At 35.8% G+C, this 22,611-nt stretch overlaps 1 protein-coding gene across 2 annotated transcripts in view; it reads right to left on the bottom strand.

Annotated features, from left to right (window-relative positions):
• The window catches only part of LOC135079338 (gonadotropin-releasing hormone receptor), a 158,974-nt gene that overhangs the window by 28,491 nt on the left and 107,872 nt on the right, over window positions 1–22,611 (bottom strand). For both annotated transcript variants that reach the window (XM_063973972.1, XM_063973973.1), the window contains exon 2: window positions 9,663–10,364. In XM_063973972.1, coding sequence (XP_063830042.1) covers window positions 9,663–10,328 — 666 coding nt within the window. In that variant the 5' untranslated portion in view covers window positions 10,329–10,364. The remainder of the gene's footprint in view (window positions 1–9,662; window positions 10,365–22,611) is intronic.

Here is a 22,611-nt window from a genome sequence, read left to right on the forward strand (position 1 = left end):
GCACATAAGCTTAGCGAGAAATACTAGGTGCGCGTAATACACGACTACGGATTACGCAATAATAACCTCTATTACTTTCAGGGTAGGGTCGGAAATCGTGTAATTTATAAAATACTAGGTGGATCAAGTATTTTAAAAAATGGAATAGGTGCCGCCTAGTACTTTAAAATACCTAGTGTGTGGATCTGTTCTAGTAAATACGTCTCATCTCTAACATTAATATCATTTCACTAAAAGGTTAACGAGACATTTTCTGGTACGTTTCAACTAACTTTTAATTTGTTCGTTGATTAGTTTGTTGTTATTTTAGTGTAGATATTTTACCCATAGTTCACTAAATGATAGTAAACAGCTGTCAAAAACATCCAATATCCGACAGACATCCAACTTTCAGGCTTTATGTTAAAATTCAAGAGGCGAGTAAAAGTTGCCTGCATTATTTTCACTATGAAAATAATAATATAATAAATAATAGGGAATATGCAAGGTTATTTTATCTCTCACATTTCAGTAGCTTTGGCATTATCAAATCAATCAGTGCTTTTCTTTGACAAATATTTCAAAAGATACTTACGATATAGACGTTAGAGATTGCATGAAGTCATTGGTCAGAAGGAAACGCAGAGTCCCATACAAGTTACTATGGGCGAGTGACATAATTTGACGTCACGCTCAGCTATTTGCATACACAGTTTACAAACTTGTAACTTTTTTGTTTTACAGTCCGATTTCAATTAGTTTTTCAGAAATTCTATTATTTAACTAAAGTGTTATCTGTACATAATTTATTAACTTTTAAAATCGATGCTTAAATTGTCACTGCAGTTTTAGTTAAATGTCGCGAAACTGTTGCTACCAGCGACAAAAAACTACTTTTACTCATCATGAAGTACATAGTTACATGATACCTTAGCAACATCAGATTGTCTAATAGTATTTTTCCATAGCGAAACTACTAGAAAAACATCCCCAAATGACTTCAGCAATCTTGATCCAATTTAGCCTGTACCCGTCCAAATGATCACTTATCCTTTTTTACGTCTACCCTAACCCCTTTAACCAGTTTAGGTACAGTAGTGTCGTCAGGAAATAGCTAAATAATATATCAATATTTATCTAGCTAATACCGTATCAAACCAGAAATTTTTATTTTTTTATTCATAACAAGGCAGTAAGTATTTGACCACAATCGCACCTGATGTTAAGTAGGATGCAGTCTAGGATGGTAAGTAAATATCTGCCCTGTAAGTGCCTATTCACTCTAGCCTTGTTTTCAACGGATTATAGTGATCGGGAAAGACTTATTTTTTATTTAGAGAACCAATACTACAAACAAGCATTCTTTTAACACACACAGCCAGTGTATAAAATGTGCCAAGCCTTGTTTTAAAATGTATTTTGCTGGAATTATGTGGTTTAATTGAATACGGGTTTTCAGATGGCTTAAGACTTTTATTCTCAATTTGGCAGATGAAAAAATCGGACGGACTTTTAATTTGTTACAAAAGAATAAGGACGGTTCAAGAAAAACGATGTCCAAGGTTACTTAAGATTGCCTTTTATTCGTTAATAGTATTCGACATTGTCAGTTTACCGCGGCGAAGTATATTTTAATGTGTGTCGAATCGTTTTTAGTATCTGTACGCGCCAGCATTAAAACCTCATGCAATTCAAACTCATGTCACACTATTCTATCACTCATTCTGACAGTCCTTTTCCTATCCTCTCCCTCCCACCTTCGGTCTCGCTCTCGCATCGCAACGCGCCGCTTCGCCTACCTATCTGGGCGTTTATTAATAAATAAGTATCCAAAATAAACCAATTCAAATAAACCCAAATCGCGCGCTAAACTCATCTCAATAAAAATTCAAGTGTTTGTGAAAGTGAAAGAAGAACCAAGCTTGGACCGTCCTGTGGAGTCTGCTCAATCGAAGGTATCCCATCCCGTTCCTATCCCAATCTCCTACAACTCCTTTCTGGTCCTACCGAGCCGCATGGTTCATTTCCTATCCTTTACACTTACATAAAATCACAACTACACATTTTCACGCATCCGTCATTTTGACAACCCTCTAGAAAATTCTAGAAAATTCGCTCGTTTGACACATTCTTTCTGGAAAGTTCGATTCGTTTGACATTTGACACATTCTAGAAATTACTATTCGCTCAAACGTCAACTCGTTGTTTGTAAACACGTGTATTTTTTAAATTCAATCTTTTAAAATTTTATTTCAATTCAATTTCAAATTCGCTTACATACGCTACGCATTTTATTTTCCTACTGGATTATAAATAAATACGCACAACTCAACTCATTTTTAACGCTAACTCTCGTGCGTGTGTTTGCTCACCTACCAATACAATGGAGGGAGTAAAACGCAAAATTAATTTGCTTGAAGCTAAAAAAGAAGCGCTTTTTCAGAGGGTTCAGGAACTATACGATCTCAGCCTAAAGGTCTCCGACCCTCAGATTGAACAAATTTTCATGTCTCGCATGCATTCGATTGAAAAAACAAGATCGGATTTTCTTGATACTATTGACGAACTTAATTTATGTTATATGAAAAATGATGAGGAACTCAAACCTACATTTGCCGCACTCAACTCGTTTGACGATTTGTACTGTAACATCCTTTCGGTGCAAAGCTCCATCGCACAACTAAAGGCCAACACAGAGCGACGCAAACAGGATTTCGTAAAAAAATTACCGCCTTTAGAACTAGTCTCTTTCGACGGAGCCCCTTCCAAGTGGCCCGTTTTCTACCAAAATTTTAAAACGCTTATTCATGAGAACACTGGTTTGTCTCCAGGTGAAAAGGCTCAATACCTTATAGGAAAACTTTCCGGAAAAGCACTTACAATTTGCTCGGGTATTCCACCGACTGGTGAGAACTATTACATAATTTGGAACAACCTATTAGAAAAATACCAAGACATAAGAGTACAAGCCTCTATGTATTTGGAACAATTAATAAACTTCAAATCGCAATCTTTAGATGAATTTTTGGAACAGTATTGCTCAGCTGAAGCTGCCTTACGACGTTTACAGATTGATGACCTTTCCGATTTCATTTTGACTCATATTGCTCTCAGTAAATTAGACAAAGACACTCTAAATTTATTTGAACAATCCATTAAGCACGTAAAAATGCCTACGTTTAATGATCTCAAGACTTTTATAAAAGAACAGAATAAGATCCATTCTTTACGCTCATCTTTTACGCAGAATAAGCTGTACGTTAATAATAAAACGAATTTCGCATCGCAGTCTAAAAACTCGAAACCGGCACAGTCGTTTGTTTCTAATACAGCTTCTGGAGTAAAACCCAAGCAACATTACTTCCAATCTCAACCGAATTCGCAAGGCTCATACACTCCATCCGCTGTACGCAAGAATTGTCAACTTTGTAAGACGGAACCTGAACATGCCCTGTTCAAATGCAGTTATTTTCTCTCGAAAAATGCGCCAACTCGCCACTCTTTAGTTACTAAATGTAACTTTTGCCTCAATTGTTTAGGCTTTCATAACATTAAAGATTGCAGATCTCAAAATCGTTGCTCAGTTTGCCAACGTAAACATCACACTCTTATTCATATAGACAACTTTAACGTGAATAGACCTATGACGTCACAACAGCTGACTTGCAGCGCGACGCTTTCGCCGACCGACGCGTCCATGTCCGCGCCCGGTCCGGTCACGCCGCCGTTGCAATCGATGCCAACCAACAATGTATCTCTCTCTGCAGTCACGCCGTCGATCGCTGATGAATCTAGTACCACGGTCTTATTACCCACCGCGTCAGTGTATACTTATGACAATAATAAGACGTGTCAAAAATTACGCGTGTTTCTAGACACAGGTTCGATGAGCAACTTTATCACAAATAAATGTTGTGCGCGACTGAACTTAAAAGTCAATCCGCTACCTACCACTATTAAGGGCATAGGCCAGTCTGAAAGTGTGTCGCTAGGATATGTATCTTTCACAATTGCCTCACGCTTTGATCCCAGGTGTAAATACACTATTAACGCACGCGTCATTGATACAATAACCGATTATTTACCTAATGTAAAGGTTGACATAACCCAGTTATCGCATTTACAAGGTCTTCCTATGGCTGATGACAGCTTCGATATCCCTGCTGAAATCGATTGTTTGTTAGGCAATGAGATATTCCCGCTTCTTTTAGGTAGTAATAAAATAACTTCACCGCAATCCTCTGTCATCGCCATCGAAACCACGCTCGGATATCTCGCTATGGGACGCGCTCAGTGCTACTCAGCTCATTCACGCAATGATAATAAAGCATTCTTTTGCAATGTAGACTCGCACTCATTAGAATCACTCACGCAACGCTTTTGGGAGCTTGAAAGTGTACCTACTAAGAGACACATCAGCCCTGACGACGAAATATGTGAAAACATTTTCCAATCAACTCATTCTCGCGACGACTCTGGGACGTATACCGTTTCTTTGCCATTTAAACTCGACCCATCAGAACTCGGCGATTCTTACTTTACTGCTAGGCGTCGCTTTTATAACTTAGAGAAAAGGTTAGACTCAACTCCGGGCTTACGCACTAACTATAATGAAAATATTCAAGACTGTATCGATCGCGGTTTTCTGTCAAAAGTCGAAAACGCATCGAATTCAGAGGAAAATACTCCAAATTATTATATACCTCATCATGCAGTATACCGACCAGATAAACTCACTTCAAAAACTCGAGTCGTTTTAGATGCAAGTTGTAAAACAACCTCTGGAAAGTCGTTAAATGATGTTCTTTACACTGGCCCAAACTTACAAAGTAATATTTTTGATCTTTTAATTAACTTACGCATTTTCTCAGTCGCTTTATCTGCTGATATTGAAAAGATGTATTTCTGTGTAAAGCTTGATCAAAATCACCACCCGTTTCAACGCATATTATTTCGATTTGATCCTAAATCACCGATTGATACTTATCAATACAATAGGGTTTCTTTTGGCGTTTCTAGCTCGCCTTACCTCGCTATGCGTGTCGTTCGCCAACTCGCTGAGGACGAGCGCGCGAATTATCCTATCGCCGCGTCTGAAGCTCAATCCTGTATGTATATGGACGATTATGTCTCATCGATGGACGGGTTAGAAAAAGCTGAACAATCTTACCATCAAATGGTTAAGATGTTCATGGCCGGGGGGTTTAAAATGGTTAAGTGGATCTCGAACAACCCTGAGCTTATAAATAAGATTCCCGATTCGCATAAAAATCCACAGCTCGTCGATTTTGACACTGACTCAGAAATTACGACAAAAATCATAGGCATGCAGTGGCAACCTAATGATGACGTTTTTCTTTACAAAATTAACTCTACTAACTCTGACCAATGCACAAAACGCACGATTCTCTCCGCAACCGCTAGATTATTCGACCCTTTGGGTTTGCTAGGCCCTGTGACAGCGTTTCTCAAACTCTTAATTCAAGAATGCTGGCAGCGCGAACTTGAATGGGATCAGCCAGTTCCAGACTCAATAAAAAATAAATGGAATCGGTTTGATAGTGAGATTAACTATTTATCGCAATTAAAAATACCTCGTCACATAGGAATCACCGCGGGTTGTCACGTCACTATCATGGGCTTCGCGGACGCCAGCGAAGTATGCTACGGAGCTGTAGTTTATGTGCGCGTGAGCTCTGATGCAGATTCACCCGGTGAAGTCTTTCTTATCGCATCCAAATCGCGCGTCGCGCCTTTAAAGAAAATATCTCTTGCGCGGCTTGAACTGTGCGCAGCGCTGCTCTTAACAAATCTTTTGTTACCGGTTCGCGATAGTATAGAGAATCGTTATCCTGTTAACTCAATTTACGCATTTTCAGACTCGACTGTCACTCTCACGTGGATACATTCTCCCGCGTACAAATTTCACACATTTGTTGCGAATAGAATTACTGAAATTAATTCGAAACTCAACGCAAAAATTTGGCATCATGTTAATGGAAATGAAAATCCTGCAGATGTAATATCGCGACCTGTAACTCCTAAAGCATTATTAAATCAATTAAATTGGTTTCACTCTCCTCAATGGACAGCTCAGCCAATCTCGCAATGGCCTATCGAGCCATTTCAAGTTTCATCTAACAGTGTTCGACTGGAAGAGAAAACTATCGCTCTTGTTTCAGAGACAAACTCTCAATCGAACTCTCACTTTTTCGATCGATTAATTGATCGCATTTCCACGTACCCAAAATTATTACGCGCTACTGTGTACGTGTTACGCTTCGCAAAAATACTACGTTCAAACGGAGTGGTTACATCCTCTGATTTAGAACTCGCTGAACTCTATTTAGTACGCCATATACAGGCACTATTTTTTACTCAAGATATGCACGCAATTAAAAATAATAAACCCTTTAACAAATCGCTTCTCAAACTTAACCCTTTCATTGACTCTGATAATATACTTCGTGTCGGAGGTCGACTCACTCACTCTCAACTCAACTATGGACAAAGGCATCCAATCATTCTATCGCCTAAACATCGCTTCACTCAACTTTTAGTTGATTACTTTCATGTATGTAATTTACATACTGGTCCTTCACTTCTACTCAGTCTGCTTAGACAGAAATTTTGGATACTTTCCGCACGTAACTTAGTACGTCAAAGAGTGCATCAATGCAATATCTGTTTTCGTTTAAACCCTAAATCTACAAACCCTCTTATGGGCGACTTGCCATCATTTCGCGTTTCAGAAGCTAAAGCCTTTGTTTATACATCGGTCGATTATGCAGGTCCCTTCTTTATTACTCACATTCGCCGCAGAGGTGTTAAAAGCCAGAAGGCTTATATTTGTTTATTTTGCTGTCTTACAACTAAGGCTCTACACATAGAGTTAGTTTCAGACTTAAGCTCTGTTCTATTTCTCGCCGCTTTTCGTCGATTCATTTGTAGAAGAGGCCCCGTTTCCATGATATATAGCGACGGAGGTACTAACTTCATTGGCGCTAAACGCAAGCTTGACGAAATTTACGCTCTTTTAGAATCTGACTCTCACAAAAATTATTTAAGTTCACATTTGGCTGAACAACGCATTAAGTTTCTTCATAGTCCACCATATGGTCCGCACTTTAACGGCATCACGGAGATAAATGTTCGTTATGTAAAAACGCATCTTTATAAAGTTATTGGTCTTCAAGTGTTAACATACGAAGAGTTCAACACTGTACTTGTACAAATAGAAGGCTTATTGAATAGTAGACCATTGTGTGTTCTTAGCTCTGACCCATCTGATATATCCGCTCTCACTCCCAATCACTTTCTCAATATAACTCCACTGAAATTCTTACCAGTAGAGAATGTCTCTGATATTTCTGACAATCGGTTAACGCGTTATCAGTTAGTCAATAAATTAGTGCAAAGCTTTTGGCGTCGCTGGAGTCAGGAGTATTTAACTTCTCTACAACGCCGTGAAAAGTGGAATACGGTGACCAAACCGATAGATGTGGGCTCTGTTGTTGTTATAAAAGATGACAATGCGCATCCTCTTTGTTGGCCATTGGGTGTGGTTGTGGAAGTATATCCCGGAAAGGACAAAATCATTCGCACCTTAAAGATTCGCACTGCAACCGGTACTTATGTTCGGCCTGTAGTTAGAGTTTGTCCTCTTCCTTTACAGTAACTCAAATAATGCTTTTAACTTTAATTTTTCTTTAACTTCAATTTAACTCAACTTTAACTTTAATTTAACTCAACTTTAACGCTCATTTAACTCAAATTTAACTCGTTTAGTTCTCTCTAACGCATGCTTTTTTGCGTTTTTAACTTTATTTTTTTTTACAAACGCTACTCAATCTAGAGGAAGACCTCTAGGCCGGGGGAGTTGTACGCGCCAGCATTAAAACCTCATGCAATTCAAACTCATGTCACACTATTCTATCACTCATTCTGACAGTCCTTTTCCTATCCTCTCCCTCCCACCTTCGGTCTCGCTCTCGCATCGCAACGCGCCGCTTCGCCTACCTATCTGGGCGTTTATTAATAAATAAGTATCCAAAATAAACCAATTCAAATAAACCCAAATCGCGCGCTAAACTCATCTCAATAAAAATTCAAGTGTTTGTGAAAGTGAAAGAAGAACCAAGCTTGGACCGTCCTGTGGAGTCTGCTCAATCGAAGGTATCCCATCCCGTTCCTATCCCAATCTCCTACAGTATCGCTACGTCTCGTACGGTGTAACGAACAATACCCTAATTAATAACAAATATATTTAGCAGTCAGTTCAAGCAGCTGTATTTGTTTAAAACGAAAAACTGCTATGTGTCATGAGTAATCAATGTTGGAATATTAAATATGCTATATTTTCAGTTTGCTGGTTTTATTACAATACAATAATACATATACCTGTAGTCAGGGTGCTGACGTCAATACAACTTGTTGTTATTGTACGCGAGTTGAATAACATGAAGTATAAGTATTTACGAGTATGCGCGAACTGAAATTTTATTGCTAGCGCGCTATTGGTCTCATTGTTTAATATACTTTTGCATAATTTTCGTATTTAAAGTCTTATGCATAAAAAGTAGCACCGTATGGTAAAATAAAAATAATAATGCACTAAAAATAATTTAAAGAACTTAATTCTGTCACACATACCCAATGTCGTCGTAACTATAATTAAAATATTTAGAGTACCTACTTTTTAGTAATCATATTAATGGCTAAGAAACCAGTTTAAAAATGTGTCCCGCCCACCTAATGACACTTAATATTTCAATCCCAACTTTACTCTGTAGGTTTGAAATGTGCTCGGTAACTTTTAATTGCCTTGCTTTTAAGTTTGATAAATCCCCCACTTTTGAACTTACAGAATGTTACAATTTTATGACGTAAATACTGCCTACTATATTAATGGTTAAGCCTTCTGTGCGAATGCTTGCTTTGATACTTTTGTTTTCTGACAAACAATAAATTGTAAACTTGCAACTTGCAGCTAAACAACCGTTTACAGTACGTTTAGATTCATATTATAGTATTTCAATTTCCAAAATATAAGTTGACCTCTCAACTGGCCGTAGTCTGACGTACATGAGAGGACTTGGATGACTGGAAAACTTTCAGGGATAAGAAGTTGGAGATCAGGAGAGCTAGTTATGGTGTTTAATCCTTTGATTGGTCCATTTTTCCACCTGTAACCAGCGCGTTACTCATATAATTATTTTGTATTAAAATATGCCATAAGATCCGCATTTGAACAAACATTACACGCAGCTGTATTACCCATGAACGTTCTGATATATTTTCATAAACTAGATTGTTATGTTGATTACTTCTACGCCCTATTTTATGCGTTACTGCTGAGTTCTGCGTGTGTATGAACGCACTTGGAATCTAAGGGTCTCAGCGAATAGGCTCTTCAGATAATAAACGTGAATAGCCCTCAGAGAAGATGGCTAATTGAGGCATTTGTTTTATTTAATCTACTTAATTAAGATTCTATTAATTGTATTGCTTGGTTAAATATTATTTGTTTCCATGTTTTTGTAAGTAGATACGGTCGATAGCACAACAAGTTATAGCACTGTAGTACCTATTATGTTATTGTATTAGGTCAAATTTGAAACAAAACTGATGTGCTGTTAACTGTACGTAAAATCTTAAAGTAAAATAGAAGTAACAGCACTAACCTGTGGTATACTCAACAAGAAACTCAACACCCACGCAATAATGACTAGTTTTCCACTCCTCGTTGCGGTGGCCATGCTTTTCATGGGATATTTGACGGCCAGCCATCGGTCCACTCCAATCAAGACTAGTATGAACGTGCTCAAGTACAAAGCGAACATTTGAAGGAACTTGAACAGCTTGCAAGCAATGTTGCCGGCATACCATTGCACTGCGAAAGACCACGCCGCTTCTCCGGCGATACAAAATATAGTAACTAGTACGTCAGCTATGCTAAGCTGGAATATTAAGCTGTATATTGCCGTCCAAGAGGGTCTCGCCCGCCCCCTACTCCGTTTGCCTCTCTTTAAGCTAATTATTGTAGCTAAATTACCGAAGAGCGAGAGCACGGCCATCGCCGATAGTATACTCGCTCTAATTACAGTGCTTTTAGTTAGCACAGGGGCGTGTTCGGAACACATGAATTGTGTTCCGTTGTACGTGTACACACGCCTCATGATATCGTCAGTCTTTGTCTCGTTCAGTAGGAGGATTTCTATGCATTTTTCGATCGGCCACGTTACGTTTGTAGTGATTTCTTTGACCACAGTGAACTCGCGTTCTGTGAGTTCGCTTGGATAAAGGGCGTCCTCATCATATAATGTGGTATTGTTGCCTACGCTCTCCATGTTTCGTCATGCGTGTGGACCGGACTCAGCAGCAACCTGTAACAAGAGGGAAATAATTGGACGTTTTGTTTTTAAGTTATCTGTTTCAGATTTTTATTTTTGCTTATTTTGTTATTAAAATCTCGATGTGTTTAAGAATCGATAGAATTTGAATATGTGAGTTTAGAAACAGTACCTACAATTCCCTAATTGTTGATTAGCTTTGAAAATAAGGCCGCCAAAATACAGGGCTTTTATAATTATTCTTGTTTATGCCGTAACGTAATCAAAACAGACAATTTTATTGTGTAATTAAAAAGTACGAAAGGTAGAAGTAATAGTTTCTTTCAAGATAATCGCTTTGTGTAGGTACCTAACGTGGGAATGTTAAAAATAGAGCTGTAAAACATTTCATGAGCATGAACATTTAAAACTTTAACTGAATAAAACGATAACACAGACAAAACAGCTTATAAAGAATTTATTATGAACATGCCATAATACAAAGGTTGGTTTAACAAAGCTAAAAATAAATGCAGATGGAATTGAAAGCATTTCTATTGTTATTTGTTAGATGTTAAATGCGGTACTCCTGAAATAGTTTTTGTAATTTTGTGCAAACTATCCACGTATATGGCTATTGTATTCACCATGTGTAAAGAGGTAATCACTCGTGTAACTTCATAGTTTCCGTATAATTTTCCCACTCTATGTTGTATGGGAATATATTAAACTTCCTACCTACTTCTGGTAAAATGCGCAAAGTAGAATTTCTTGTTAATCCGGCAGTCAGTGAAATTTTACAAACGGCTTCGGGCGTCACTCGAATTCTATAATCATTATTGATAAATAATTCATTAGTTTTTTAAACATACTTAATTTCTTTTAATTTATGCAATTCAGAGACTTTATTTACAAATTTATGTAAGTCTAGAAGCAACTGAAAATAAAAATATATTAAGTAAATAAATAAACTATAAATATTCATAAACACCTAGAGCGCTATCTAGACCCAAACTGAACTCTAACACCCAGCTTATATTACAGATACCAGTATATTAACGTAAACAAAGGAAACATAGATACATTTTAGTATGAAAGACATAGAAACACATATTTATTTACAATAAACAGAATTTTGTTTGGCTCTAAAACAACAACAACAACCTTAAATCCTTTTAAGTAGAGTCTTTAATACTCTACTAAAGACTCTAGTCGACACTAAGTACCAAATAAAGACATAAGTTAAACGTAAATGCGCCTTAAAATATTAAAGGAGAAAAGTAACCCGACACCAGTTTGTAAACTGCCTCATTAGCGCCTATACCATTAAATTATGGGGAATGATAACAAAATGTCTACAATATCACACCTTTCCATAATTTATTATTTAGGCTTGCGTTAAATTAATAAATAATCATGGTTACACTAAACGTCGTACCAAAAATAATGCGAAGTTCATTAAAGATGATAGTAAATATTTTAAATAAATTAAATCTGTGGAATGTGGATTTTACGAGCAGAGTATTTGCAATAACCACGATTTTCAGGAAGCCAATTTAATGGGAGCGTCATTTCAGATGCTGTCAACTAATATCTTCTAAAAATATGATAATTATTTTGTACTTGTTCATCGAAATCCTTTAGTGAAAGTCTAATAATAAACACTGGATATCATGTCATCATCTCTACCTTCTTACATTAATTTCTTACGAAAGGCTGAACAAAAAATGCCTGTAAATTTTTGTTTAAAACAAAATTTCATTAATAGCTAAATTAGTTTTTCAGTAACTATGTAACTAATATAAGGGCACATAGCTCGTAGAGACGATGGCCGTCAGGGCAGAAAAGTTTTAGAGTGGCAAAGCGTCACCTAGTAAGGTGGACCGACGATCTGGTAAAGGTCGCGGGAGAAGCCTGGATGCGGGCAGCGCAGAACCGTTCACTGTGGAAAACCTTGGGGGAGGCCTTTGTCTAGCAGTGGACGTCATTTGGCTGAAACGAGATGTAACTAATGTGAGGAAATCAATTATGACCCATAACATTTCCAGTTTTTCTTGAGAAATTTTTATATTTCATTGTTATCTATTCAATATTATTTTCTGTAAATACTCTCTATCAAAGCTGTAATTAGAAAGATATTTTTTTACATTATAATAATTTGTGTTATTTTTGTATAATTGGTAATGTTGAAATTGATATTCCTAGATTTTTTATGTAAACTAGTAAAATACCTTGTAAGAGTTGTTTTTTTACATAAGTTACAGAGAAACTTTAACATTTTCTAGAGCGATTCTAAACATCTCAGTTCTGAAAGAATACGTAACTTAACATACATAATTTAATGCTCTTTATGATATAGTTAAACGAATTAGCGAGAAAGGGTTTGTCCACTAAACTGAGATTATCCGACACTCCCAACTTATGCCATTCGGGTCAAATCCTTTTCGGCTTTATTAATTTTCCACATTATCTAAATGATACCTACGAGTATTTCAAATTTCTAAGAATGTGAGCCTGAAAATTTTGCGTTAAGCATATTACGTAGGTAGGTAATGTATATCTATAAAAGCAAAAGGTCACTGATTAACTGACTCACTCATCACGAAATCTCAGAAAGTACAAGTGCTAGGAGTCTAAAATGCATGGGGGTTCCTTTTAGGACGTAAGTGCTCACTAAGACGGGGTTTTGGAAAATTCAACTCCTAATGGTGGGAAAACGGGATCCACGCGTACAAAGTCGCGGGCGGCCGCTAATACTATACTCGTAGTATAGTTGCATTACATGTTTATTTTAAACTTAGGGTCAGTGAAGATTTCGTTCAGTTGTTTCTATTTTACTATACAGTAAGTTTTAAATATTATGATTTAATAGTATATTACGACAGTAACCCATATTGCAAAATGTTTAATTTCCTAGTTTTTCTTGTAAGCCTAATTCCTTGTAAAGTAAGAAATACTCGTAAAAACACTAGCATGGGTGCTTTATTGCAAAAGAAATATGTAGCCAGATGTATTAATGACTTTTCTTAGGGTCTAAGTAAAATACAAGGACTAATGACTACGAGCCCTTCTGCGTTTCTACACGCTTTCTACATAAAACCTACAAGTAGTAGCGCGGCCTTTCTTATTTACTGAGAATTTTATTCTTTGTGTAACGATAGCCCAAGCTTTGCACAATATCTTTGACTAGACAGATTAAATTCTTAACTCTTCCAGAACTTTCATTTTGTTGCAATACCTACTTTTCAAAAATAATAAATGATAAATACTGTGAATAATGAATATTACAAAACCAATGTCACAATGTCACGAATCTTAATTTATACGATATCGTAAACTTCGTAATGGCGTTTAGAACATACGTTTTATTACTTAAGTACTCTATTATGGTGCTGTTAGGTGGAAACGCTGCGTAGGTAGGTAATTAATTACTGTGCAAATAGTCAACTTTGGGTCCCTGTGGAGTTGGGAAGGCGACCGCAGCTGGTAACAAGCATAACTTTGCTTTCAGATAGGAATCTTAACTCAAGTCGCAAGTATGTTAATCTTATTCATGTTCCTGTATTTTTTTAACGATTGAATTTAAATTTAACCGAAAGGTTAGGTTGATAACCTAGATCTTGCTACGTTTTTCGGCTCATGATCGCCACTCGAGGACTTTTCTGCCCAAGCGACCATCAGCTCTACGGGGGCCCTTTCCTTGGGGGAGGCCCCTGGTTTAGCAGTGGACGTTATTTGGCTGAAACGAACAAACGAATTGTAGATTTAAACTCTTTCTGTACGGCTAGCACGAAAAACTTTCGAGTTCAAATCGTTTGTGTACTCGAATCGCCATCAAAATATTTAGTAAGAAAACTACAACAGCACCCTTGTGAACGTGTCGTAAAGTGAACTTAATATGAGATGTGGTTGCACGAAACTTATTTTGAGAATCAAAATTGTCACGTTATCGTTTAATTCGAAGATTGAGATCGAATTTTATCTAGTACGCAAACGGATCGAAGACGAAATTTGTTTTGCTAGAGGTACTGAATACCATTTAGAACCAAAATCATTCGATCAATATTTAAATTTAAAAATACATATTTTTGAGTGTGTCATTTATTTCACATTCAATTAAAAACTGGAGTATCAAAATAATATGCAAATTCATATTCAATTTGTTGTTTACGTTGTGTATACGTATCATCCCGTTCCAAATTGAACGACGGCGTATTTTCCGAATGTGACACACACAAAGTTATTACAATAAAAGCATTTGCATTTACGCAAAAGAACCGATTACGAAACGAAAGTTAAATTGAATTTATTTTACTGATGGGTTTAAATTCTAGTGTATAATAAAATATTCTGTTATACTAGCCTACTAATTTATTCTTGCATGAATCACAGCTAGACCATTTTCTAGACAAAATATATTATTAAACTCGTCGCTAACGTAAATTTTACTGAAAGATTTTATACAAGGATGTATGTGATTAAATCTTACGTCGTGCTAAACATAATTAAAAATGACTGCTTTCAAAGAAAATATTATTTAATCTGGCTCTACAACACAATTTACACTAAAAGAACATGTTTTAATACAACTACCTAAATGAAGGTAAAATCATTTAGCAAAAACTCATTTATTACAAGCAGACGGTAAAATTCATACACAATAGCAACAGTACCTCTAGTACGAAAAACTTTCGAGTTCGTTTCGTTGCGTATTCAAAGTGTCATCGAAAAATTTTGTATGAAAAATTAAACAGCGCCCCCTAGGGCGGCTATAATATAGGGGGCGCTGTTTAATTTTTCATACAAAATTTTTCGATGACACTTTGAATACGCAACGAAACGAACTCGAAAGTTTTTCGTACTAGAGGTACTGTTGTCACTGAAGCAAACGTCTCGTCGTTTTGCTCGCAACAATTTAAGAGACTACATAATTATTATATGGATAAATAATTAACATGTAGTGCTCTGTTGTGTAATTAACGTCATTAAGCCCACAACTGAAGTTGTTAATTGAAACCCGAGCGCAAGTTCTAATAACTTAACAATTTATATTACAGAGTAAGATAATGAACTCTACATTAAACCAACATATAAATTTTAAGTTTATGGTTTCTTGCAAGAATTTGCTAGGGATTTCATTAACACGTTAATAGTCATTAAATAAGACATCAAATTTTGGTTATTCCTCAACAACCTCTACACCATACAATACTGTACGTACATATTACTGCAATGGTAATATTTATTTTCAATGTCGGTAACATTAAAACTTAAGGTTTGAAAGATACCCTTAATAAATGTTAGTGAAGAGTGTAATCTACACGTAGAAAGCGAAAAAAAAAACCTGTGTTCATTTAATTCATTATCTGTGATCACGGTACCTAGAGTCCTAAATGGCATTCTGCCTAAATTATTGGAGCCCCGTTCAAAAGTTTAACGAGTACCTTTTTCCTTCATTACCTTTTGAAGACCAAGGGTACCTAATTTCCTGAATTGATAGGGATATTCATGGCTAAGTTATTATCACATCTACTTACAATTTGATCATGAAAATTCCCTTTTTTCGAACTCCTATAAAATGCTGAAGTTATTATGCGAAAAATGTCTCAGCTATTCCAAAGATTTAAGAGAGAATTAACTGTAGAAAATGTTCGGTCCGAATAAAGAAAAAATAAGATCTTTTTAAATCCTTCGGGAAACAAAATTATAATAAATTGTGCGAATGCCAGTGGATGTATGCATTTTTAATATACGAGTACTTATGGGTGAAATAATATTAGGCGTATATTACTGTCACACGAAAAAAGTCGGAAACATTTGGGTTATTTGAATCGAATATTTCAGAATAATGTGCCTTCTCTTTTTCCTGGATGGGAAAAGGGATTTGTACATATTAAGACCACCGTGACAACGCATAAGCAGATCACTGAGCATTGGGCTTCGGATGAATCTGTGACGGGTACTGCGAATCGTTGCCTTTTACTGAAAACGACCTACATAACCTTCAATAGATACGTTTTGAAAGAAAGTAAGTCCTGTATTATTAAATGATCATTAGCTTAATCCTTTCTGCAATGTACGGTCAGAAAATGTAAGTGGTAGTAAGTATGCGATGCTTCTAAGAAATTTAGTTGGAAAACGTTGTTTTGTTAGGATTCTATACCCAAAGGATGACATCGGGTCTATTAGGACTATTAAAATGCCTTTAAGCTTCGTCTATTAGATATTTAAGAAAAAAGTCAATGAACGCGAAGAAAAAATATATAAAGTGCTTTCTTCGAAATAAAATCATTATTTGAAAATTATTTTTTGGGACACAGCATTATTTTGTAGGAAATGAGATGCGTATTCTGAAGATAAACCTATCCAGAGTTATCATTCAATCTCGTAAATCTAAGCCAAAGTGATTTCGTTAAAAACACATCTGAAAATAACTCTCTGCCAAAAGTAAATCTAATTTACTCCAGCAAATGGGAAGCGTATTTCCGAAATACCTCACCTTCATATTTTATCCACATAAGCTGATGCCGTAAGAGGCTTAACCAGTTTACAAAGCTGACGAAAAATTAGCCTCGAAATTCCAAGTATGTTCCTAAAAGTGACGTGTATTTTTCAGCACAAGTCTGAAATGTGTCGACTTATATTCCCGGTCGGTTTAGCCTGCCAGTCATTGTCTGAATTTAAAGTCCCTACTTAGACATTTTTTGCGAAAGGAAGCCAAAGTACTGAAAGTACTTTGAAGTTATGTGGCAGACCTGTTGATCGAGATTCCTTAGAATGTCCCTTTATTGTACACTTTAAATAAATACCAGCTTACTTGAATTTTTAGAATTAGATCACTTGATACTTTCTTCTATAAGAGGTTCAGATAAAAAGATTTAGGCTCGCCACTATTGTTAATACTAAATATAAATACTATTTACTTTACAAAGATAGTAAAGTGACACTTATTCAGCTTTTATTGCCTCTAGAAGTATTTCCCCAGCGTTTCTTCAACACTGCTGCCACAACAATAATGTGACCTAACCATGCCATCTCCGCGAACATACGTCTGCAAACTACGTCCTAAATCACACGTTATTTTACGACACCTCACGCGATTGAGTATAAATTCAGTTAATAGACTTTACCCCAATAATTTTTCCAAGCGAATCTGAAATCGTGATTTAATTTCATAATAGGGTGAACTGACCCGTAAGAAATAGTCTTCACGTGTAATTTAACTCATTATCTAGAATAATGAAGAGACGAATTGAGAGATCAAAATTATAAATCTAATAAGTTATTTATTTTCTGAAAATAGGCTTCTAAAGAGCTCTTTTACTCGTCCTAATATAACTTTAACCTTACCACTGCTTTCAGACAGTAAATAGGCCAGTGCTGAGAAGAAGTAGTGCACAAAATGCGAAAATATCTTCAAGCCTACAAACATTTTTCAATATTTTATAAAATAAACAGAATCAAAATACAACTCTTTATCTGAAATGTAATAAGGAGTAAGTACTTTTCAAAGTGTAATTAGCAGACGATGTGTATGCGGGCAAATTAAAAATCATGTGGGGCCGATAGTGTTGCAAATTTTCCATAATGAGTGCATAAAGTATCTTTGTTATGGGTTTAAGTGACAAGGTATGTGTAACGTGTTATCTATATCACTATCACTGGCTGCTTTTACAATCAGTGTTAGTTAGGCTGAGGTTAGAAAATATGAGTTAGAGCGCTTTCACATTTAGGCGACTTTAGCAGCGCGACAAACGCGAGAGTTGCGCTGCCGATAATTTCATACTATAAGACAGCGGATGGGCTACCAAACTGGCAGATTGCAAGCGTTTTCCGCGCCATAGCCGCGACGTCTCCGCAGCGAAGACGTCGCGGCTGTGCGGCGGAGATGTCGCGAATGCACAACGTTTCCGCCTGGAGTTTTCGCCTCGTGACCGCCACGCAGCCGCGGCGTGTTCGCTTTCAAAACGCTTGTAATCCGATACATTGGCAAGGCCCTTAGTGATGCCAATATCAACTAATCAATAACTCCTACGCTTTATCACTTAGGAAATTAGTATTCTCAACGGCACGGCCTAAACACGTGATGGCATGTACTCGTAATAGGTGTTTTTTTGAAAAACATTAAGGCTGGGTTGCGCCATCTTACTTTAACTTTAACAAACGTCAAAAATCTGTCAAACTCCATAAAAAATTCACCCGTTATCGTTGTAGTTACGGTCAAAGTCAGGTGGTGCAACTCAGCCTTAGTCTGCTGTGCTATTGACCTGTAACATAATATCAATATGATACTAAGGCTGGGTTGCACTATATAAGTAAGATTACTTTAACTATAATAAACGTCAAAAGTCTGTCAAACTCCATAAAAACCGGATATAGTGCGACTCAGCCTTAGATATCTATGTGACTTACATATTGTCAATTTCAATCCTCTGTTCTTATTTATGAACGATTTGGAGATAAAAAGGGAATTTCAGGAAAGTCACAAATCCTCTAAATGTAACGGTTTTTCATGCCCAACCCTAAAACGACCCGCAATATTGTATCCCTGTCGACATAATACACTGCGTAATGTTCATTTCGAACGGTCCAGACCTAACCTTTATGGTGTTCCCATTACAAAAACCACAAAAACCACAAAAACCTAGTCCATTACGAATGAGTTTTAAAGTAAAAGGATGTACAAATACAAATTTAGAGTGAAGTAAATCCTTGCGATAAAAGATACTTTGAACTGGATGACTTTAAATGACAGTCGGCTTAACCTACTCGTATTAACATTAACCATCGTATTAATTATCCTAAATAAGCATAAGGATAAGAAAATGTGACTTAAAGTTACTTTCAATATTATTTCGCAGCACAAGCCATTATTTATTTCTAAGTGGCAGTTAGTTAAGCTGTATACAAATTATGAGTAAAAATGTATATAATAAAAAGTCATTGTTTGATTTTTATTTTATGTTTTTAACATCTAATAGCTGACGGGAAACATAATGCACTATATTTTCTGCCCAAAGAAATCTAAACAATAGGTAGCACCACACACACGTTTTTAATTAAATATGTTTCATGCCAGTTTTTTGTCAGCAACACATAACAAACTTCTGCCTGAAGGCTTAATTTTTAGAAGCTGTTGCAATGACAATAAAGTAGAAATATTTTTTAGTAGATTGTGTTTTATCTCAACTATTTAGATTATTGTGACTTAACACGCGTACTTTCCTCTAGCTATGCCTGCGTTAAATAAGTAAATAGTTCATTAAATACATAAAAACGGGTCGAAATACAATCGTTTTGTGAAACGATCGTTATATCCGAAACAAATGAATTGCAAATTGGCAAAATTATCCACATTCAATTTCAAGCAAGACAAATGCTTCAGATATTTCTTTCACTTCAACTCAATACAGATTTCCCTGCTTGAGGCCTAAGCCTAAATTAAATGATTATAATCGTTCGTTCATCTGAAATCGTTATTTCCATGTGACGTAGCTAACTCCTTTTATAATGGTTTGTACTGAACCGAGAAATTCAAAAGATTTACGTAATGCCCTTTGGCATTGTCTGATATAGTAGTAGCCCGGTAATAATAATTGGTATTTAAATTATATCAGGGCTCTTATTACGAATTATGAGAAAAGCTATTGACAATGTTCTGAAATCAATCATAGCAGCAGTCAAATGCTTATCAAGCAATCGTACGTAGGTACCTACCTTCATGTATTCCTAATACTATAGTTTTTAAGAATGTATTTGCATAACATTATTCAATAATATATTATTATTTTTATTCAACAAATAAAGATATTGGACGATTCAGATTTTATTAAAATTATCTAATGGATGATGCCATTATGATGATATTATCGACCCGAATGCCTTGCTGCTGTAAAAAGAGGTCCATCATAAACTTTTAGTTATCAAGAAACCTCCTTTTAAGGTCCCAAGTCCTTAAGGTCCTGTTACAATCCGATTTTCTATAACTCTTACTATCTTCTACCAACAAACAAAGTCTAAGTACTCCCAACTTTACTTAGCTTTTGCTTTATTATAACCACAACACACAGAATTAAGTTAGAGAAATTATCTAAATTCAACTCCAACAAATTAATATGAAGTTAAAACAGCTTAGCACTTGGTGTTGTAAGGGGAGTTCTATAAATGTAATTGGCTGAAGAGGATCCATTCATAGTTCTGACTAATGTTGTTATATCTTGATATAACTTCTATTTAATGGAAAGCTTAGGTTGTTATCTTTGCAAAGTCACCTTTAAGACCGTTTAGAAATGATAATCTTGTTTATTAGGCATTTTATCGTATACTTTTACGAAGAAAGGCAATCTAAAGTAGATTCTTACGCAGCCAAGCCTTAACTACGAGTAGCATCGAGGGTCTAAAATTTAAATGAACACGATAATTATGTTTTTATGCAAAAGCTACGGTTTCTCAGTATTATATCAGGATGACGTGTATAAGAGATTTCGTAGAAAGTATATCTTCGGTGGATTAAACAATGGATTAAACAACATAATATTAATTGTATAATTACCTAATCAATTAGGTGGGCCTCGTAATGAACCACTTCCAAGTTATTACGTCAGTAATCTTGAATATCCCATTCAGAATTAATATTATGAGGTAAATCATTAAACTGGGTATATCGGTGGCCAGATTCGATCAACACTCCAGTCCTTCAAACACAACTCCTAAATACAGATCCGTCAACAGATTGTACGTTACCCGATTTCAGATGAAGATACTGCTTTGAGTAAACCGGTGTAAACATTTGAAACTAAAGCAAACGGTGATTACTTGACAACTGTTATACCTAAGCCGCAAGTTATTTTTTTTTAAATTCTAAGAGAGACATGAATACATTTTTTATTTTACGGTCTTGCATTTTTAATTACATTATGAACAACAATTAAGAGTCTTTATAAGTAGAACATCATAAAGCTTATACATCTCCTTTGCCTTATATTTTAAAGGATTTTTAGTAAGTTTATATATTTATCAAAATTTCTTAACAATTAGAGTCACTTCTCAAACTAAATTATACAATAAACAACTTAAAAAATCGAACTGCCTAAGGCGGGAATTCATAAGTTTATGTATGTTAGCCATAATCAATATTGCTACATAAACCATCAAATCAACCTCCCCTAGACATGTTATGTATTCTCGGAAAAATTATATGGTATAAATCGGAAAATTGAAAGTTTCAGCGTGCCATTCACTCCACCTCCCACAATAAATAACTGTCATTCATGCGGCCATCAGCATCATGCATGCCTGATTTTATTTGAAATTGCTCTTGTCAAAAATCAAACCGTCTAAAATGCAGTGTGTCACGGTATAACCATAGCAAAAAATGATTGGTACTGCAACTTTATTTTTTATTTGAGCACGTTAAGACTAGTTTGCTCTATGAAGTTTCATCTATTTTTATGATTTTGTTTCAATTAAATAACTGAATATCTTTTAGTGGATTTTTAGGATAATTTCATTATTTTGTTACGTTTTCGTGTAATTTTGTTTAAAATAAAAGAAATAGGCACTGTTTGTTTTTAAACACACAATTACTCTTTAATTTTACTATGATGTCGCCCTACCCCTCAACAACTGTGTTTCTGGGAACGATAAACAAATATGACAGACAGCAACCAATCGTCGAAGGAAATTCACATCCTCGTGTATGTTGTTTCCTATTTGTTTACCTCGCTGATGTTGTGCCTCATTTTGAAATTATGAGATATTTATGTCACTGCAAATAACTTGGCAACGTTAAATCGCCAAGTACCTAACTGACACGTGTATTGATATCGATATTAATTGTGTTGTACAGTAACAAGAACCGAAGATTAAATATCATAAAAGATAGTACAGAGGAGGTACTGAGTGAATTCAGAGAATTTTTGCAACTAGTTTGTCACCCATGAAGTTCTGTTTGTCTCAAAGTTAGACTAAGGATTTCCGCAAATCCAGTGAAAACATAGATTACCTAAGATTTGGTATACCTACTTACTAACTGAGTGTACCTATATCTTTATTATGGCACCTACTATGGTAAAAACACTGGCTGGACCACAGAATTTAGTACGCGCCGGTCATAATCCGGCTTGGTGGCTAACGGCATTAAAGAGGACCACATCGTAATTAAGAAGATTATTTAACATCCTGGAGTATTATCCGCAGTTAACGCTGAATTTATAAACTTAACATAAAAGTTAATGACGGACATACAAGTACATTAAATACTAGATGATGAATATCAGCTTATTGAATATCCCTTTGTGGA

This window comes from Ostrinia nubilalis, chromosome 16 (genome assembly GCF_963855985.1).
Source record: "Ostrinia nubilalis chromosome 16, ilOstNubi1.1, whole genome shotgun sequence".
Taxonomy (NCBI): Eukaryota; Metazoa; Arthropoda; class Insecta; order Lepidoptera; family Crambidae; genus Ostrinia; species Ostrinia nubilalis.